This window comes from Carcharodon carcharias, chromosome 8, assembly GCF_017639515.1.
Source record: "Carcharodon carcharias isolate sCarCar2 chromosome 8, sCarCar2.pri, whole genome shotgun sequence".
Lineage (NCBI taxonomy): Eukaryota > Metazoa > Chordata > Chondrichthyes > Lamniformes > Lamnidae > Carcharodon > Carcharodon carcharias.
In genome coordinates this window covers 135,933,177-135,951,824 of record NC_054474.1, presented here as the reverse complement: position 1 = coordinate 135,951,824, position 18,648 = coordinate 135,933,177, and the positions used below count along the sequence as shown (strand labels likewise).

At 43.7% G+C, this 18,648-nt stretch overlaps 1 protein-coding gene across 3 annotated transcripts in view; it reads right to left on the bottom strand.

The window, feature by feature from the left end:
- The window catches only part of LOC121280872 (astrotactin-2-like), a 1,734,361-nt gene that overhangs the window by 765,167 nt on the left and 950,546 nt on the right, over positions 1-18,648 (bottom strand). For all 3 annotated transcript variants that reach the window (XM_041193192.1, XM_041193193.1, XM_041193194.1), the window contains one exon: positions 1,513-1,679. In XM_041193192.1, coding sequence (XP_041049126.1) covers positions 1,513-1,679 — 167 coding nt within the window. The remainder of the gene's footprint in view (positions 1-1,512; positions 1,680-18,648) is intronic.

The following is an 18,648-nucleotide window of genomic DNA, read 5'->3' as shown; positions in this document are numbered from 1 at the left end:
AGCTGGGGAGCCCTGAGGACCTAGGCCACAAAATGTTTAATGATCTTACTTGAGTAGTCAAAGTTAGTGAATGCATCTTCAAATACCATTGCCTTACAACTAAACAACTAGTCTCACACAATGCTTCGCTCGTGACAGGGAGCAAGTGGTCTGAGCAGACCCCCTGAAGTGAGAACCTGGGCTTTCACCAGTGCCACAGACTTCAACAAACTTAAGTCGCAGTGCAGGCCTCCAATAGAGGGCCAGTTAGCTTGATCGGCTAGTGTGTGGTTTGGAATAACACCAACAGCACGGGTTCAATTCCTGTTCTGGCTGAGTTAGACTTGGGACCTGCCTCCCCCCTACCCCATGCCTGATGTGGAATGGTGCCCCTCAAGCTATATAACCAATTCTCTCTTTCTCTCTCATACAGAGAGATGCCTGTGGTCCCTCATGGACTACGGCAAATTATTTACCTACCTACAAGCCTCTAAGCACTTCTGATATCCCAGTAGGAGCTAGTAGAAATTATTCAAAGACTGACTATCAAGAAATCTGAAAGTAGTTGATAATCCTTTTAAACAGCACTGGTGGAGGGCCCTTCCTGCTGCTCCACGCATGGTCAGCAGTGCAACCTTAAGACAAGGTGTTAACTGGAGCCACAAGATCAAAAATGGTACCGCTAGAGTTAAGTCAGCCTTACATGCTGGCTGATGTCATGATCTGCATATTTTGCATACATCCAGTGCGCGTTCCAGCATCCGCTCTACGTCCTCTCAATTTGATGTGGCCTGCACCAAAATCCAAAATGGCACCTGAAGAGCCAAAAAACCAGCTGTTATGAGTTTTGAGGCATAGATGTACAGCACTGATGGGTCAGCAAGAGCTGAGCTCTCCCCTTTTCTGCGAGCTAACAAAAATCAGATGTAATTTCCTCCCTAACATTGTTAAGGTGTTCAGAATGTGGGGCCAAATTTCCTGCTCATCATCATGGACTAAGATAGGAGCAGGCACATCCAGGCACAGGTACACCCAAATTTCCTGTTCTGGGTCATCACATTGTCTTGATGAGTGGATACCTTTTGCACTAGCACATCTTTGGAGGAATCCAGCTTTGACAAAATGTGGAAGAAGTTTAAATGTTTCTGGAAAGAAACAAGCTAAAAATAAGTTCTGATGATACATAACTTACTTTGCTGGAGCTCCTCAGATCATCTAGCTTGAGGTGGATCCCAGTACAAACCCTCTCCCATCACTACAAGAGAAATTGGAGACAGGACAGCAAGACTCTCCCCTGCTGCCTCATGGAGTCATTGCAAAACTACCCAATGTTTTTTTTGAAAAAACAAGTTTTTGCCTTCTCAATGAATGAAAAAAGTTTTCAATTACAGAACAGTTTTATTAAAGTTGTTTTAAACCCCATTGTGATTTTTTGCAATTAAATAAAGGGCTCAATTAGCTGTATGTGCGTGTGCATCTGCTTCTCAAAGAAATGACAGCCAAGTTTCAGTGAATGTTTAAACCTGTACTTACCCACAGAACATAAGAATATTATTGGATGAAGGGTCTTCAGTCAACGGCACCGTCTGCTGTAAGCAAAGTTGCTCACAGCCTCCATTGTACCCATCAGAACAATCAATTCCTTTGGTGTAGTCAAAGCAACCAGAATCGTCCCTCATAGGTCTCAGGCCCACAGGACACTGAAACAAGAGAAAAGTTGCTGGAATTTAGACTTTGTTATTTTGGAATATTGGATAGAATTAACATTGAAAGATTCACATTTCCTCTTTGTAACCATGAAGATACCAGCTTTGAAACAAATGGGAAAAAATAATTTCTTGTCAAGTTATTTAATTATCAAGGTTATGTGGCATTACTAATATAACTCTTGACTTTCTGATGGTGCTTCATGGTCAGAGGTCAGACTTGCAAAAAAAGCAGGGGAGATGGATAAAGACATGGGAGAAGAAATAGGTTTCAGTGAGACTTCTGAAGTTGGGGAGAACATATAGCAATATGGAAGAGTTGATAAAGAACATTTGGGAGCTTTCAGGCAAAATGGCTGAAGACTCAGGAGCCAATGACAGAGACAGGAGGGTGGAATACACAGTAGACCATAATTGGATGAGTGGAGATTGCCATAGAAAACATGGGACAAGAGACAGGGTGAAAAAAGGTTGAGCTGGGATCTGAGGATGAGAACAATAATTTAAAAACTGAAGAGGTAAGGGAACTCGATGGAGGTCATCAGTTATTGTGAATGATGAATAGGGTTTCCTGTGGAATAGGATGAGCTCTGGATGTCTTGGAGCTTATGCAAGAGGGAACTTGGGGGACTGATGAGGCAGAAAAAAGAAGAGAAAATCTCCCAGCAGTCACAGTGAGTCTGCTTATTTCACCAATGTGCAATCATGGTTATGATTTCTGAGCACTAATTTGTTATGATGGTCTTTGATAGAAGAGAACCAATGAATGTAACTCCACATCAGTGTTGCAGTATTCAAGCTATTTACATAACATTGTTATGCATGTGTTTCCTCAATCTATGTATCTGTCCACATTTTTGTCATCTGTCAGAAAAAAACATTGATGTCTCCAACCTTGCCTGATCACCAATATACTGATATAGGTTGACAGGAAGGGAATGGCATTTGGGTTAACATGGTGTCAATAGCGATCATTCAAAAGTCTTGTGCTGATTTATGTAAGTTAATGCTGAACAATTCCATAAATCTTATACAGCCCAGTATCTACATTATCAGAATGTATTTTATGATAACATATTCATCATTTGGCTGAGAAAACATTTCTGGGGAATTTCTAAACATAAGCAAGGAAGACTAAAACCACTGAAGGAAGTAAAAGTAACAAGTGGATACTTTTGCGCTGTCACATTCTCCAATTCATCAGTGTTCACACGGATGCTTTGCAGAATCACATAAGTAAACAGAAGCAGTGTAACTTTTCCTGATGCCATATATTAATGTTTATCAACAGTAATGGTGTCCTATGCAATCATCTGCAAGAAGTAATATGTACCAGTTGGAACCATATGAATGAATTTCCAATTACAAAAATTTCAAGAAGCAAGAGTTGTCATCAAGCAGCCCACTCCACGTAAAATCCAGCCCATTATCTCTTTTTCCCCAGACACTACCAGACCTGCAAGTGTTTCTAGCATTTCCTGTTATCATCATTTACTGATTTTGCATAAACAAATTACCCCAGGGCATTATTTAAAAAGGATCTGCTTATCAATATGGTCATAATGGACACAAAGCAGCTTTAGATTACTCATAAAAAGTACACATTTTGAATCCATGCTCATCCTGTCATATCACACAATGCTCAATGCTAGAAAATTAAGTTCACAGTAGAAGACACAAGTTTCATTCCAGAAATAGATGGTAAAATAGGGGATTAAAAAGAGTGAGGAAATTCAAGAAATTAATATCAACAGAGAAAAACTATTGGAGAGACTTAAGGGATTAGAATACGACAAATCCCGATGGAACCAATGGCCTATACTCGGGGGTTGTAAGGAGATAGCTGCAGAAAAGTGGATGCGCTGACTGTAATTTCGCAGAATTCATTGGATGTGAGAACGGTCCCACCAGATTGGAAGTTGGCAAATGTTACATTGTTTTTCAAAAGAGGAGAGAGAAAACAGGGAACTGCAGGCCAGTCAGCCTAACATCAGTTGTTGGGAAAATGCTGGAATCTATTATTAAGGAAGTGTTAACAATGCACTGAGAAAAGCAGAGTGTGATTATATCAAAGTAAAATGGTTTTACTAAAGGGAAATCCTGTTAAACAAGTTTATTATAGTTTTTTGAAGATGTAACTAGTAGGGTAGATAAAGGGAACCAGTAGGTATAGTAAACCTGGATTTCCAAAATGCTTTTGATAAGGTGCCACGCAAAAATTAATAGGCAAGATAACTGCACATGGAGTTGGGTAATATATTAGCATTGACAAAGGATTGGTTAACAGATACAAAGCAGAGAGTGGACATAAGTGGCACTTTTTCCAAGTTGGCAGCTAGTGAATAGTGGAGTACCGCAAGGGACAGTGCTGGGGCCTCAGCTATTTACAATCTATATTAATGACTTAGATGAAGAGACAGAGAATAATGTATTTAAGTTTGCTGATGATACAAAGCTAGGTGGATAGGTAAACTGTGAGGAGAACACAGAAAGGCTGCAAAGAGATACAGACAGGTTAAGTGGGTGGGCAGCAAGATGGCAGGAGGATTATAATGTAGGGAAGTGTGAAGTTATTCACTTTGGTCGAAAGAATAGAAGAGCTGATTATTTTTTAAAAGGTGAAAAATTTGTAAGTGTGGATGTTTAAAGAGACTTAGTTGTGCTCATGCAAGGAATGCCAAAAGTTAACACACAGGTACTGCAAGCAATTAGGAAGGCAAATGGCATGTTGATCTTTATTGCAAGGGGATTGGAGTACAGGAATAAAGAGGTCATGCTGGAGTTGCAGAGGGTTTTGGTGAGACTACATCTGGAGTTCTGTGTGCAGTTTTGGTCTCCACATTTAAGGAAAGATATACTTGCATTGGAGGCGGTACAGCGAAGGTTCACTAAATTGGTCCCTGGGGTGAGAGGGCTGTCCTATGATGACAGGCTGAGCAAGTTGAGTCTATTTTCTCTACAGTTTCAAAGAATGAGAGGCAATCTCATTGAAACATACAAAATTCTGAAGGGGTTTGATAGGGTAGATGCTGAGAGATTGTTTTCGCTGGCCGGGGAATCTAAAACACGGGGGCGCAGCCTCAGGATAAGGGATCGATCATTTCGGACTGAGATGAGATGAAATTATTTCACTCATTGGGTTGTGAATCTTTGGAATTCTCTACCCCACAGGATGGATGCTCCATCACTGAATACATTTAAGGCTGAGACAGACAGATTTTTGGTCTCTCAGGGAATCCAGGAATATGGGGAACGGGCAGGGAAATGGAGATGAAGCCCAAGATTAGCCATGATCATATTGAATGGCAGAGTAGGTTCAAAGGGCCATATGGTCTACTCCTCTCCTATTTCTTCTGTTCTTGTGTTCTTGACTGCTCAAACATTTGGCTCCTTTCATAAATGGACACATTATTGAGAAAAGCTGATGTTGGTGTTTAAATTCATCAAATTATTTCCTATTGATTTTGATAAGATTTCCCAATAAGAAACCAAGCTCTAGATTTTCTGATTCAGGTTATTTTGATACCATTAACTCAATTATAATAAAAGGGGCTAATGTGTTTTTTAAAAAAAAAGCAATTGGAAAATCTAAGTTCAGTAGCCTAATAAGTCACTGCAGAATTGGATTTAAACCAGAATAAGAGAGGCAGCAAATTGGCACGATGCAGTGTAGATAATGAAGAGGAAAGAATATTATACTTGTTAATGCCTGGAAAGAACTGAAAATGTTAGCCTCTCTATAACTCACTCATACTTGTTAAGATTAATTTGGCATCTCAGTGAAGCAGGAAGAAAGGACCAGAAAAAGGGAAATAAGCAGTGTAGCTCTAAATTTACGACCAAAAATCTATTCTGTTCTGGCTCTTTTCTGAGAATCCATAATTATTTGTCATTCCTTTCTAATGAAATATTGTATTAAGAAAAATTGATGAGTAAGATATAGGTTATGTTGTTGTCCAGCTCAGTAACAATATTAATTCAATTTTGAAGCAAACAAGCACACTTCTGAATTAACTGTCCAGAAGTTGATTCAAATCCAAAGCAGAATTTAAAGACTCGTTTTCAAACTAGAAATGCATTTTTCAATTATATATTTGGCATGGAAATGAAAGGCACTATTACTCAAAATTAATTTTATTGAGCTACAAAAGTCAGAATTCAAACTGCTCTAGACCAACCTTCTGAATGGGGAGGGAGAAGAAAACCTTAAATGAGAATGGGAGCCGGAAGAAACGGAATAAAATTATAGCATACTGTGGAAGATAAGGAAACAAATGAACACCAAAGGCCTATTAGTCCATTCATTCCACAAACCAAGTTCATTTATCCTCTATCGTAGCTGCTACAGAATCCCTTTAATCTCCAGATGAAAGTTAGAAAATTTCTGCCAATCAAGTAAAAGTCCATTCTACTTAAGCACACTGAGAGATCGTTCTGCATGGGAGGAATATAATATTAATGCAATTTATTGTAGACAACCTTGACACGATAGTTCAATGGTTCGAGTCACTCAGGAATCTTTATGTTCTAAACCGAATTACATGAGTTTTGGAATCATTTCTTTTTAAAAATGAGACTTCTGTTCTTGACTTTCTACTCTTAGATCTTTTCAACTGCTCCATCGCCAGTCACCGTTAAACCAGCATTAAATCTGTGCATTGTGTGTAGATTCTATGCTGTGCACTAACATTGACTAAATTATTTGGATGCTGTCATGGATAGGGTCAGGAGAAAACTGAAGCCCTTGTAATCATTTCCTTTGTTGTCTGTAATCAGTGTGGTTTTTGGAGAGGAAAATATGTAAGTTTCCTAGCACCCATACTGTGTAGTCAATTTAAATAACAGCAGCAAACTTTGGTGGGTTTAAATACAGAAGATTATTTATTCACATATTCACCCCAAAATCTAAACATTATATCACTCACACCCACACACACAAGAAAGGTACAGTTGAAGAGAATAGTGTAGTTTTACAAGTTGTAAACTAAAGAATAGTTCACAGTTGATGTATCTGGCTCATTGTAGAACATTCATTGTGGATCCGGTAACGAAAGCAGTCTTTTCTGGTCTTGAATTGTAGTTTAGATGAGTTCAAATAGCTGAAGTTGGATATCAGGATTATTTCAGGATTCCCTTGAACAGATGAGTGTTCAGCAGGTCAAGATGTTAGGCCCTTGTAGTTTTCGTATCAGGAGATCCAATTTCTTTACAGATGGACTTGGATTTAGGAATCAGGCTGGGAGGCCTTTTAATAGGTAGCAGCCTGCAAGTTTAAAAAAGGCTTTGGGATTACTGCCTTGGCCTGCAGCTGATATTCTGCAGTGGTGTTCTTTGAAGACTGCCCAAGTCTCTCTGGATCTTTAAATAATAAAGAATTTTTGATATTAGAAGCCAGTTTAGGTCACATAATTAACTGTTATTGTCCACCCAGAATGACTTAAATTTGAAAGACATTGCTACACAATGGTGATAGATGATGGCTCTTCACATCCACTTGTGGATAACGGGTTTCTGCAGTTATCCTTGTGTTGAATTGTAAACTTAGAGACAGGGAGTCCAAAAGTCCATTGATTCTGAGTTTGGAGTAAATGTCTGGGCATGTCTATTCAAGGGGGGAGTTCCCCACAACAGGATGATTCAATAAGGGCCTTTTCAGAAGCTTGTTGTAGTCTGTATTGAATTTGCAAAAGTCATCTGACCCTTGGCAACCATCTTAGCCATTTGATTAGTGTTCATTTAAAAAAATAAATTCAGTTCCAGAAGTTTCCATGCTTCCATACAAATACAGTCCATGTTTAAAGTGAGATTATGGCATGCCTTCACTGGGCATAATGGGTGCATTTAGAGCCATTAAAATCCAGCCGAAAAGCACTTGGAAAATTTGAATCATAAATATTGATGATGGGGTCCAGGTTAAGAATAAAAAAAAAGCTCAGATGAGGCTCCAAATTCAGTCTGCATGAAATACAGAGAAAGACGCTGATAATTATGCTGTGGTTATCAGATGATATTGAGATTCAAAGGAAGTAATTTTCAGTCTAAATGAACCCTGTCTTAATATACCGTGTTCATGGCGTGTGCATGCATGCCAAATTATGGGCTAACAGTGTTTTCAATCATTTTTCACCCTGATCCTAGTGAAAGCATCAAACACTCCTGCTGAGATCCAATGAAGCTTTGTGATACTGTCCCAGCTTACAAAATGTAAATGCCTTATGAAGCAATCACCTATGCATTGATTAGATCATTCACTGTGTCCCACAGGTTATTTGGTTGTATAATAAGTTTAGCTTCAGTGGCTCTACCCTTTGGGCTTGGCAGAGAAACAAATGCCAAGTAAAGTTCTAGCTGCTCTGGTGAAATTGTGTACTTAAGCCAGAAAGTATCTCTACCAAACCAGTGCTGACCTCCTTCCTGAAACAATCTAAACCAGAACCCGGAGATGACAGAGTGGTTTAATGTCATTTTTATAATGCTGAATTGTTCCACCAAGTTGTCTTATAATATTGCCTCAAAGTTTCAGTACAATGGAACATACCCTGTTCATATTGCAAATTGATTTCCACAGCAGCTAGAACAAGGAAAAAGCTGCACATCAGTAAGCTTGCATGTGTGCAGTTGTTTTAAACTGGTCTCCTATTGATTTTTGGCCAAAGACTCCCATAGTCTGAAGCCAGATGAAGCTAAAATGAATGGAATTAATTTGAACATTATTTTCCCTTGATCCGTCTGGTTACTACCAGTCTAATTGTTCCTTAGAAAAGTACTGGCATTGAAATATAAGCACTTATTGCTGCCATCATATCATGCTGTCAAGTCAATATGACTTGTCAATATGCCAATTTGATTCTGCCTCTTGTGTGCTTTGTGCCTCAAACTGTTACTGTGGGCAGGATATTTACCTCATCAGGTGGGCACGGCAGGTGGGCCCAAGAGTGATCATAAAACCCACCGCCGCCTGCAATCGGGCCCCGACCGCTCAGCGCTGCCAGGGTTGGGGATGGAGGAGGCAGAGCACGGAAGATTGCGCATGCAGACGGCTGCACACACAAAGCACAGAGCTGCCTCAGGGAGCTGAAGATTTATAACATTACAAATAAAGATTTAAAAAAAGACGTAAACATATCTCTTCATGTGACTCTGTCATTTGAGCAGAGACATGTTATAGATGAGATTTTAATATTTTTATTTTATTTTTAATTCCTGTTGGAAACATCATCCCGCTCCTGGACTGTGCACCTGCTGATTCTCCTCCCTGTGGGTGCCTGAGGGCCCGTGGCTGACTCCGTGTGCGGAAGGGGTAGCTGGAGTGAGATCAAGCTGTCCAGCACCCCTCACGCGTACACACTGTTGGAGGCCAACCATGGCATCAGCGATGGAGTTAAGCCCGCGCAGCAGTGAAGGAGTGACATTCTGGGCCAAGGTCTCCATGGCGACTGCCATCCTGCCAGCATTGACCTTGATGCATTGCAATACCGGCGCTATCAGCTTAGCCTGAAGACGGATGGACTCCTCATCGTACCTTGCAATCTGAGGAGTGCAGTGGACATCCATTCCTGTTGTTCCCTAGCTTGCCTTTGCAGCTCCAGCAAATGTGCCATGACCGAGTCCAGGGACTCATCATTTGACTCGGACTCAGCAACGTTCTGGCCTCCAGCAGTCCTCCAAGTGCTGAGGGCCTAGGAAGTCCCTGCCTCTGGCCTGAATCAGAAAGTGCGATGTGCTCACCGGATTGCGATCCCAAGGCTACCCTAAAGCTAGGTCCTACTGAGGTGTGTGTCTCTGCACTGGTGGAAGGTGTGGGTGAGTGCTATGACAGGTCTACATGGAGGGTGCCTTCAGATTCCTCTTCAGAGGTTTCTTTGTTGCTTGATTGGAGGGCCTGGGTCATGGACTATGTCGGCTGTTTGGCAGATGTGCCTACGAAAGCAAAGGGAGATAATTAATGTATGGCTGTGGCCTGTGAAAGATAACACATCACTCATGGCATGGTTGTCTGATGGACGTTGCACTGCTGGATCCTCACTTGGTAGAGTAGCGCCGACCAGCACAGGAATGGTCCCGGTCATTGCTGGCCAGTTGGATGGCTCTGTTTTCAAATTCTGTCAGAGCTTTGATCTCCGGCATCTCTCCACCTATCTGCGGCCGTTCCGTTCTGTTGTGAGTCAGTTTGTCCTGCATGGATAGAGATGGGGAGAGTGTATCAGGCCGACTGTCAAGCCAGATGATAAATACGCCCAGTCTGTATGGGTGGTGAGTGGTCCCATTGGCAGGATGCAGACAATGACAGTGTGTGTGGAAGAGTGAATGGTGATGTCCGTTGCACTGGCAGTGAGTGAGGGCCCTGTGGATGTGTGATGGGTTTGAGAGTGAGAGAGCTGGGAGTGATGAAAAGAGTGACTTACCCTGATGGAACGGATGAGATCATTCGTCCTTTTGTGGCACTGTGTGGCTGTCCTCTGCTGGGCGTTTGCGCTGATCACTGCTGCCACCACCTCTCAAGCCAGGTTGGTGGCTTTGCTGCCAATCCTGTGGCCAGAGCGGGGGGTAGAGCACATCCTGGCGGGCCTCCACGGCATGCAGCAGTTGCTTGAGGGACCCATTGTTGCAGCAGAGGCCTGCAGGTTTGTTTCCTTTGCTGGCCATGTCTCCTGGGCAGCGGTGGTGACGAGCGCTTTGCTGGCAGCTGTCTTTTAAAGATGGCGGCTGGCATGATGCAACAGCGGGGTGATGGCCATGGAAATGGCATGTTTCGTGGGAGTGAATAAATGATGAGGCGGGCTCAGGACGATACAGCGTGAAAACCTGCCATTTTCGTTGGCGGGTAGGACTCCATTTTACCTGCCTGCTACTGCACTTAGTGCAATTCTAGGAAAATTCCACCCTACATATCTTAGGAAATCTATACTTGCCTTGGAGGTAGTATGGCAAAGGTTCACTAGATTGCTCCTGTCATGAGAGGGTTCTCCTCTGCTGAGAGGCTGAGTAAATTGTATATGTACTGTCTAGGCTTTAGAAGAATGAGTGGTGATCTCATTGAAAAAAAAGGGGAATCTGATGGGGATTGACAGGGTAGATACCAAGAGACTGTTTCCCTTAGCTGGGAATCTAGAACACGGGGCACAATCTCAGGATAAGGGCCCAATCATTTACGAGTGAAATGAGGAGAAATTTCTTCAGTCAGAGAGTTGTGAATCTCTGGAATTCTTCACCCCAGAGGGTTATAGATGAATTATCGTTGGACATATTCATAGCAGTTTTTGAACTGTCAGGGAATCAAGGGAGCAGGCAGGTCAGTGGAGCTGAGGCAGAAGGCCAGCCATGTTGTACTGAATGGTGGGATAGGCTCAAGGAGCCGTTTGGTCTATTCCTACTCTTGTTTCCTATGTTCCAGCATCTTTTCCAGCCAGAATGCATCTCCCCTTTAAGATTGACAAGCTATGTTTAAGTACTGTAGGCTAGTTTTAAAAGATGAGAAGACCCCTTGTTAAAAGTGTACAGCCACTTAAGCATGTTTAGTGCTGGGCTGCATGCAACTATCCCGTAAATCAGTGGACATTATGACGTTTGCATGTTGCCTGCATTGAAAGGGAGAGGCATGGGTTAATCGCATATTCCAATCTCATTTTCAGGTGTTATCAAATTTTGCTCCCCAATGCTTATTTCAGATCGCTTTCTGATATTCGGTTGCCATTGGTACAACATGCACCATGCAGTTTTCTTAAGAAAATAGCAGCCAAACAAGCAATCTCTAAAGGAAGAATGGGAAGCTTTCAGCAAAGTAATTGAAGAAAAATGTACTTATTATGGAACCAAGAGGAGCTGAAGTGTTATTTCTGCAGCCCCATCAAAACTGCAGGCTGCTGCCGGCTACCACTTGTTGCTCATCGCACCCACTCCCCTCCTTTCCATTCTCGGCTATCTATATAAAATATTTTCACCCCCAATTCTTCTCATTTCCACACCCACTCCCCTCCTTTCCATTCTCGGCTATCTACACAAAATATTTTCACCCCCAATTCTTCTCATTTCCACTGGAGGTTAGGTTCTATTCCTTTGCACCATCATGGCATCCCCAACACCAAATCTAGCGAATGAGATTTTTTTTAAAATTGGGAAATCTGGATGAAGGGTCCAAGTCCTTTGTGAAAGAGATCATTAATGTTGATAAGAATAGAAGAGGAGGTTTAGTAAGCCAAGACACTGTGCCTTTCTTTACCAAATCTTTTGTAAACTATGAACATGCAACAAATAAGCCAATGCCATAGCAGGAATGTTGATGTAAAATTCAACCACAGAAAGTGAATGAAGTATGCCACATAATCAAGATCAGCAGTGCATGTTAACACCAAGCTTGTACTGCATTGCAATAGTAGTTGAGTTTGGCCATCTGTCCAAGTGACTCTGGGAGTGACCAGCCCATCCAAATCCCCGCTTCCTGTGACCTCCACAGCTCCAGCTTCACAGGCCTGCCACACAGCAGGACCCCGAAAGCTGGCCAGGGCCCACCAAGTCTGGGCCCTCCAGAGGATGCCCGCCAAAGTCATCACATAAAGGGTGTCACAGTCAGCAGACTGCCTCCGCCTCGACTGTGGATGACTGGGGAACAACAAGGCATAGCAGCAGGATTAGGAAAGTTAGATGAAAGTAGTTGCACAGCCTGAGCATGGATGTTGATCGCTTGCATATTCTGTTCACTATTGTCAACAAACTCCTAAGAATGTCACCCTGTCACTGTTCTGATGAGCAGTGTTCTTGTCACTCAGATATGAAACCTTTCTGCACAAAATAAAAGGCAGTTGTCTCAGTCCAGGGCCTCTTCCCTGCACTCTGTGTAGCCTTCAGACCATAGCGATGGTCCAGCCTCATAATCCCTGGAAACATTACTGATGTCTGAAGCTCAGCGGTGCTGGTCATTGCTGCCAGAATGTAGTGGACAGGTGTCACAAAGTTTTGTCATTCTCTCTGTGTGTTCTCAGCATCTTTAAGGCGGGTCTGGCCACCATCTCTTCAGCGATGCTGTGCACCAGCTCCTGAAAGGCTGAGGTGGTGAAGGCGGACACAGCATCAGATGTATCTAAAGTTTCATGGCTGCATCTCTGAGATGGCCCTGATCATGGAGCACAAGCAAGCTGCCCTCGGCCAGACAGGAGTCAGGCATTCTTAGAGGCTACGTGAAGATCTATGGAGTGTCCTTATTGCATGCTGTCATAATCCTCCTGCGATCGAGCGAATATTAGGGCCTCCACTGCATATACATGACAGGAGCGTTCTCAGGGAGTATTGGTGCTGCCATAAGCCAAACTGAAGTCAAATGTTCACAACTATGAGGTGAGGATCTATGGGGACACCTCACTGCATGTCGTCATCATCCTCCACAAATCTGGCAGCTTTGAGGGCCTCCCAAGCACACTGGCCTCATCTAGCCAGTGCGAGAGCCTCATCCCCATCATTGTCACCACCAAGGAACCCCTCATCCTCATCCCCATCAGTGTCCTCCTCATCAGAGGAGACATGCAACTCCTCCATCTCCTCCTCAGCCAGCTTGTCCACCCATTGGAGCACCAAGTTGCAAGGGGCACAGCCAACAACAATGATGCATGACACACTCTGCAGACTATATTGCACGGCTCCACCAGACCGGTCCAGGCACCGGAACCGCATCTTCAGCATCCCGGTGGTCTGCTCCACCAACTTGTGAGCTGCTGCATGAGCCTCATTATAGGGTCGCTCTTCTGCAGTCTGGGCCACCACACGGGTGTCATCAGCCACGGCCTCTGTGGGTAGCCCCTGTCCCCAACGAGCCAACCCTGCAGCTTCTGTGGACCCTAGAAGACTGCAGGGATCTGTGAGCGACACAGGATGTAGGCATCGTGCACACTCCCTGGAAACCTTGCACACACTTGCAGGATGCATTTCTGGTGGCTGCACACCAGCTGCACATTCAATGAGTGGAAGCCCACCAGTTCACGAAGTCCACCAAGGGTAGTGATGGAGACCTGAGCATCACATGAGTGCAGTCAATCGCATCCTGCACCTGTGGGAATCCCAAGATCAGGGTGAATCCAATGGCCCTTGCATCCTGGCTGCCATGGTCCCGGGCAAAATATACAAAGTTGTGTGCCATGATAAGATGGCATCCGTGACCTCATGGATGCACAGAGGTCACCTGTGGAGCCCTGAAAGGAGCCACCGGCGTAGAAATTGAGCACTCCAGCTAATTTTACAGCCACTAGTAGTGGATGTCCTCCATGTTCCCTTGGCGCCAAGTCCTGCAGTAACTGGCAGATGTGAGTCACCAGGTCCCTAGACGTGTGCAGTCGTCGGCGACACTGGCTCTCAGTCATCTGCAGGAATGGCAGGCAGCATCTATAGACCCTGGGTGTTGCTAGGTACCAACCAGTCATGGCTCACTGTCACTCCTGAGCAGCATGTGTGCATGCCAGCTATCACGCCCGCCACCAGCGGGCTCGGAAAGTTCTGCCCATTGAGACGAACACTGTGCACCCCAGGTGTGGTCTCACCAAAGCTCTCAACAGTAGTAGCATGGCTTCCTTTATTGTTTTACTCCAGACCCCTTGCATTAAAAATCAACATGCCAATTGCTTGCTGTACCTGCACACCAACCTTCTGTGTTCCATGTACAAATATATCTAAGTCTGAGTATGAAGAACACGACTAGCGTCACAACAGGGCAGATAGCTCCAGGGTTCTCTAAACCCAGCACTGGAGGCCTTAATGCAACAGGCGGAGGGCAGAAGGGGTGTTCCCAATGTAAAGGGGGCAAGGAAGCCCTCTAGACAAACCCTGAGAAGGCAATAGGAGCAGCTAGCCAGTTGCTATCAATGTAAGCAGTGTAGCCCTGAGGACGTGGATGCAGTGCCATAAGACATTTCAAGACCTCACACAAGCGGTCAAGGTGAATGAATAAATCTCCAAATGCCATACCCTAACAATTGAACCTTATCCTCAGACACTGCTCAATTTCCCATCTCCTTCATTCACTAATCTATATCAATCAAATGTTTCAGCTCAACCTCACACATTAAGCACAGCTGCAAGTCTCAAAGCTTGCACACACTGGCAAGTACATCACTCAAACATTTTGTACCACACTCACTGACACACCTCCTGCTCTCTCTTGCAGAACAAGGTAGGGTAGCGCACAACAAGAATCAGCCGCCCCTCACCAGCAGGGCACAGTTGCATATTCTCATCTCAATGGAGGAAATAATGCTCTCCCTTGGAACGACCATGACTGTGATCACGGCCAATGGTTGAGCTGGAGCCATTGATGATGATGGTATCCTCATATCTAATCCTCCTTCGAGCATCCCACTTCCCCTTAATCCCACAACCACTTTTGATTTACAAGTTACAGATGATGTAAGCATTCCCCTCTTGCATTTCCCCTCCCTTCACCACAACCCTACCCTCTTGCCACTCTCTTTTCATATACCCTAGAAGTGCTACCTGGCTAGGCAGTGGTGGAAGAGTAAGGGATGAAAGAGGCATAAGAAACAGTGTCACTTGTTCCCACACTCACAATCACCAGCTTGGGTACTGACATTGCAAGTACCTTACAGGGTAGCTCAGAAGTGGGATGCGTATTGAGACATAGGTACGTGTGGCCTACAACCAGGGTAAAAGACAAGGATAGCACAGGTACTAGCTCGTGGGAGGACAAGGTTACAAGTACAAAAAAAAACTGATGGGTATGCATAATGAAATGCTTGGTGCATTGCTAGGCCTGCAATAGAGCCTGTGATCAATGTCGAGGCACAGGGCTTTGAAGCCCATCCCTTCCAGTGTGGAAGTGGTAGCCAAATCCATTAGCACACTTGCAGATCTGACCATGATGCAGCATCTTTTTTCATTCGTTCATGGGATGTGGGCATCACTGGCAATGCCAGCATGTATTACCCATCCCTAGTTGCCCTTGAGAAGGGGGTGGTGAGCTGCCTTCTTAAACTGCTGCAGTCCATGTGCTGTAGGATACCCACAGTGCTGTTGGGGAGGGAGTTCTAGGATTTTGACCCAGTGACAGTGAAGGAACGGTGATATATTTCCAAGTCAGGATGGTGAGTGGCTTTGAGGGGAACTTCCAGGTAGTGGTGTTCCCATGTGTCTGCTGCCCTTGTCCTTCAAGATGGTATTGGTCATGGGTTTGGAAGGTGCTGTCTAAGGAGCCTTGGTGAGTTTCTGCAGTGCATCTTGTAGATGGTACACACTGCTGCCACCATGCATCAATGGTGGAGGGACTGAATGTTTGTGGAAGGGGTGCCAAAAGCGCAGGCTGCTTTGTCCTGGATGGTGTCAAGTTTCTTGAGTCTTGTCGGAGTTGCACTCCAGGCAACTGCGGAGTATTCCATCGCACTCTTGACTTGTGCCTTATAGATGGTGAACAGGCTTTGGGGAGTCAGGAGGTGAATTACTCGCTGCAGGATTCCTAGCCTCTGACCTGCTCTTGTAGCCACAGTATTTATATGGCTAATCCAGTTCAGTTTCTGGTCAATGGTAACCAGGATGTTGATAGTTGGGGATTCAGTGATGGCAATGCCACTGAACGTCAAGGGGCGATGGTTAGATTCTCTCTTGTTGGAGATGGTCATTGTGCAATCATCAGCAAATATCCCCACTTTTGAAGGTCATTGATGAAGCAGCTGAAGATGGTTGGGCCTAGGACTAACCTGAGGAACTCCTGCAGTTGTGTCCTGGAACTGAGATGATTCACCTCCAACAACCTCAACCATCTTCTTCTGTGCTAGGTATGACTCCGACCAGTGGAGAGTTCCCCCCCCGCCCCGATTCCCATTGACTCCAATTTTGCTTGGGCTCCTTGATGCCATATTTGTTGAAATGCTGCCTCAATGTCAAGAGTAGTCACTCTCACCTCACCTCTGGAGTTCAGCTATTTTGTCCATGTTGGATCCAAGGCTGCAATGAGTTCAGGAGCTAATTGGCCCTGGCAGAACCCAAACTGAGCGTTAGTGAGGAGGTTATTGGTAGGCAAGTACCGCTTGATAGCACTGTTGGTGACCCTTTTCATCACAGTACTGATCTGAAAGCCAATGTCTGAGCCTCCGTTACAGGACAAGCAGAAGTCACCCAACATCTGGGTGTTTCTACTGTCAGGCAGATATAATAATGTTATTGGAATTCATTGTAAAATACCAGTTCCACTTGTATGTGTGTGTGTGTGTGTGTGTGTGTGTTAATTGGATTAAAGGCAACTGGTCTGAGGGTTTGAAATGTTAAACAGGTAGATATAGGGGTAAGAGGAGATTTGCATTTTCAAATAAACCAGACTAGACTGATTCCAGAGGAGGGGTGAAATGTGTCAACTAGCTAGGTGAAGTTCAGAAACAGTGTTTTTATTTTTCCCAAAGATTACTGGTAAAATGGTTACTATGTTAAATTTTTATGATCAGAAATGTAAAGTCCAAAGACATAGTGAAACAATGGGAATTTGCATTCAAAGGGGAAAATATGTATTAAGGAGCAAAGGCTGTGTGTAAGGGTAAGCATTTTAAGATCTAACAAGTATGAAAATCCTTCAGCATCTATGCCTCAGTCTTCAAAGAACTGAAGTTAAGAAAACTTTGAATTCGACTTGTTCAGGGTATCATGTTTCTTTGCCTGGGTCTTTTATAATCTGTGTGTCATGCTCTTGCCTTAACAATAGTGTAACTGGGAGTTAGATTAATTAGGGATTTAGAAGTTATTATAGTAGTGATTTATAGATATATGTATATGCTTAAAATAATTTCTCTTATTAATAAATGTTTAATCTGGTTTTGTAAGAAACCTATAAGGCTCGGTAGTCTTATTACTACTTAATTCAAAGTCTGCACCTTGAAACATGCAAATTGAAAAAACAGTTGTGGCAGTTGTCTCAAGTTTCTCTCTGGGATTTGAACAACTCAGCATTTACCATCAGCTGTGCTATAACGCTACAGTGGAAGCTCAGATGGAAGTCATGCAAGCTTAGCTTGCAATCACGCTAGCTAGGACTGCTGCTATCATAGCTATTAAAAAAAATCTGTCCTACAACACATTGTTAGGATGGCGGTGGTGCTGCACTGTGGAGGTATCAATGGCACCAGGGAGCAAGAGCCTGCTGTCCTCTATCAGGATGACAGCACTCATTTTCCCACCACTGCTATTTGCAGTTATCTGTCAGTCAGCTAGACTGTTGCTGCCTATCCCAAGCTAGACCTTCAAGGGCTGTAGCTGCTCTAGGTTGTCCTCCAAGGTCATCTGCCCTTCTACAACTGGAAATCAACACTCCACCACCAGCCATGGTTGAGCCACTAGGGTAGGAGAATTAGTATAAGCAGAGACACAAGGTACAAAGGACAGTTTGTAAGGAATGTTGAATGGTTTGATTATTAAGCTGTTTCAAAATGTTTGATTGGTGGTGGCTTTTATTTCAGAGTTGTGGGTAAGAGGACACTGTGACGGTCAGTAATAGAGGAAAGTTAAAGTGTGGGACTGGTGATGAGTGGAGAATTGGGGTTGTGATTACTGCTTTTGCAATCATAGACTGCCTAGCCAGAAAATGGAAGTGTGGTTTCCTTCTCTTCCACCTCCTCCTCCTCCTCCTTAGAAGCTCTCTTAAAGCTGGTGGCAGGGGCTGTGTCATCATTATGGCAAGGTTATACAGCATTCAGCAAGGTACCACAAATCTTGACATGTGCTCTGTCAAATACATCCAGAGCACAATGCATGTAAGTTAAACATACGCCTGAACATTAGAATATACTTCCATTCTTCGTCTGAAAAAGTCTTAAATGCATGGAGCAAATCCAACTTTTGAAAGCAGAGCTACTTAAATGTAACTAAATTTGCCACTTTCTTAGTTTGATTTTACAGGTTTCAGTATTAAATCACCTTCTAATACATAGAAAATCTATATACTGAAAAAAAGTCCAACAGAATTAAAGAGAACATTTCTAGGCAT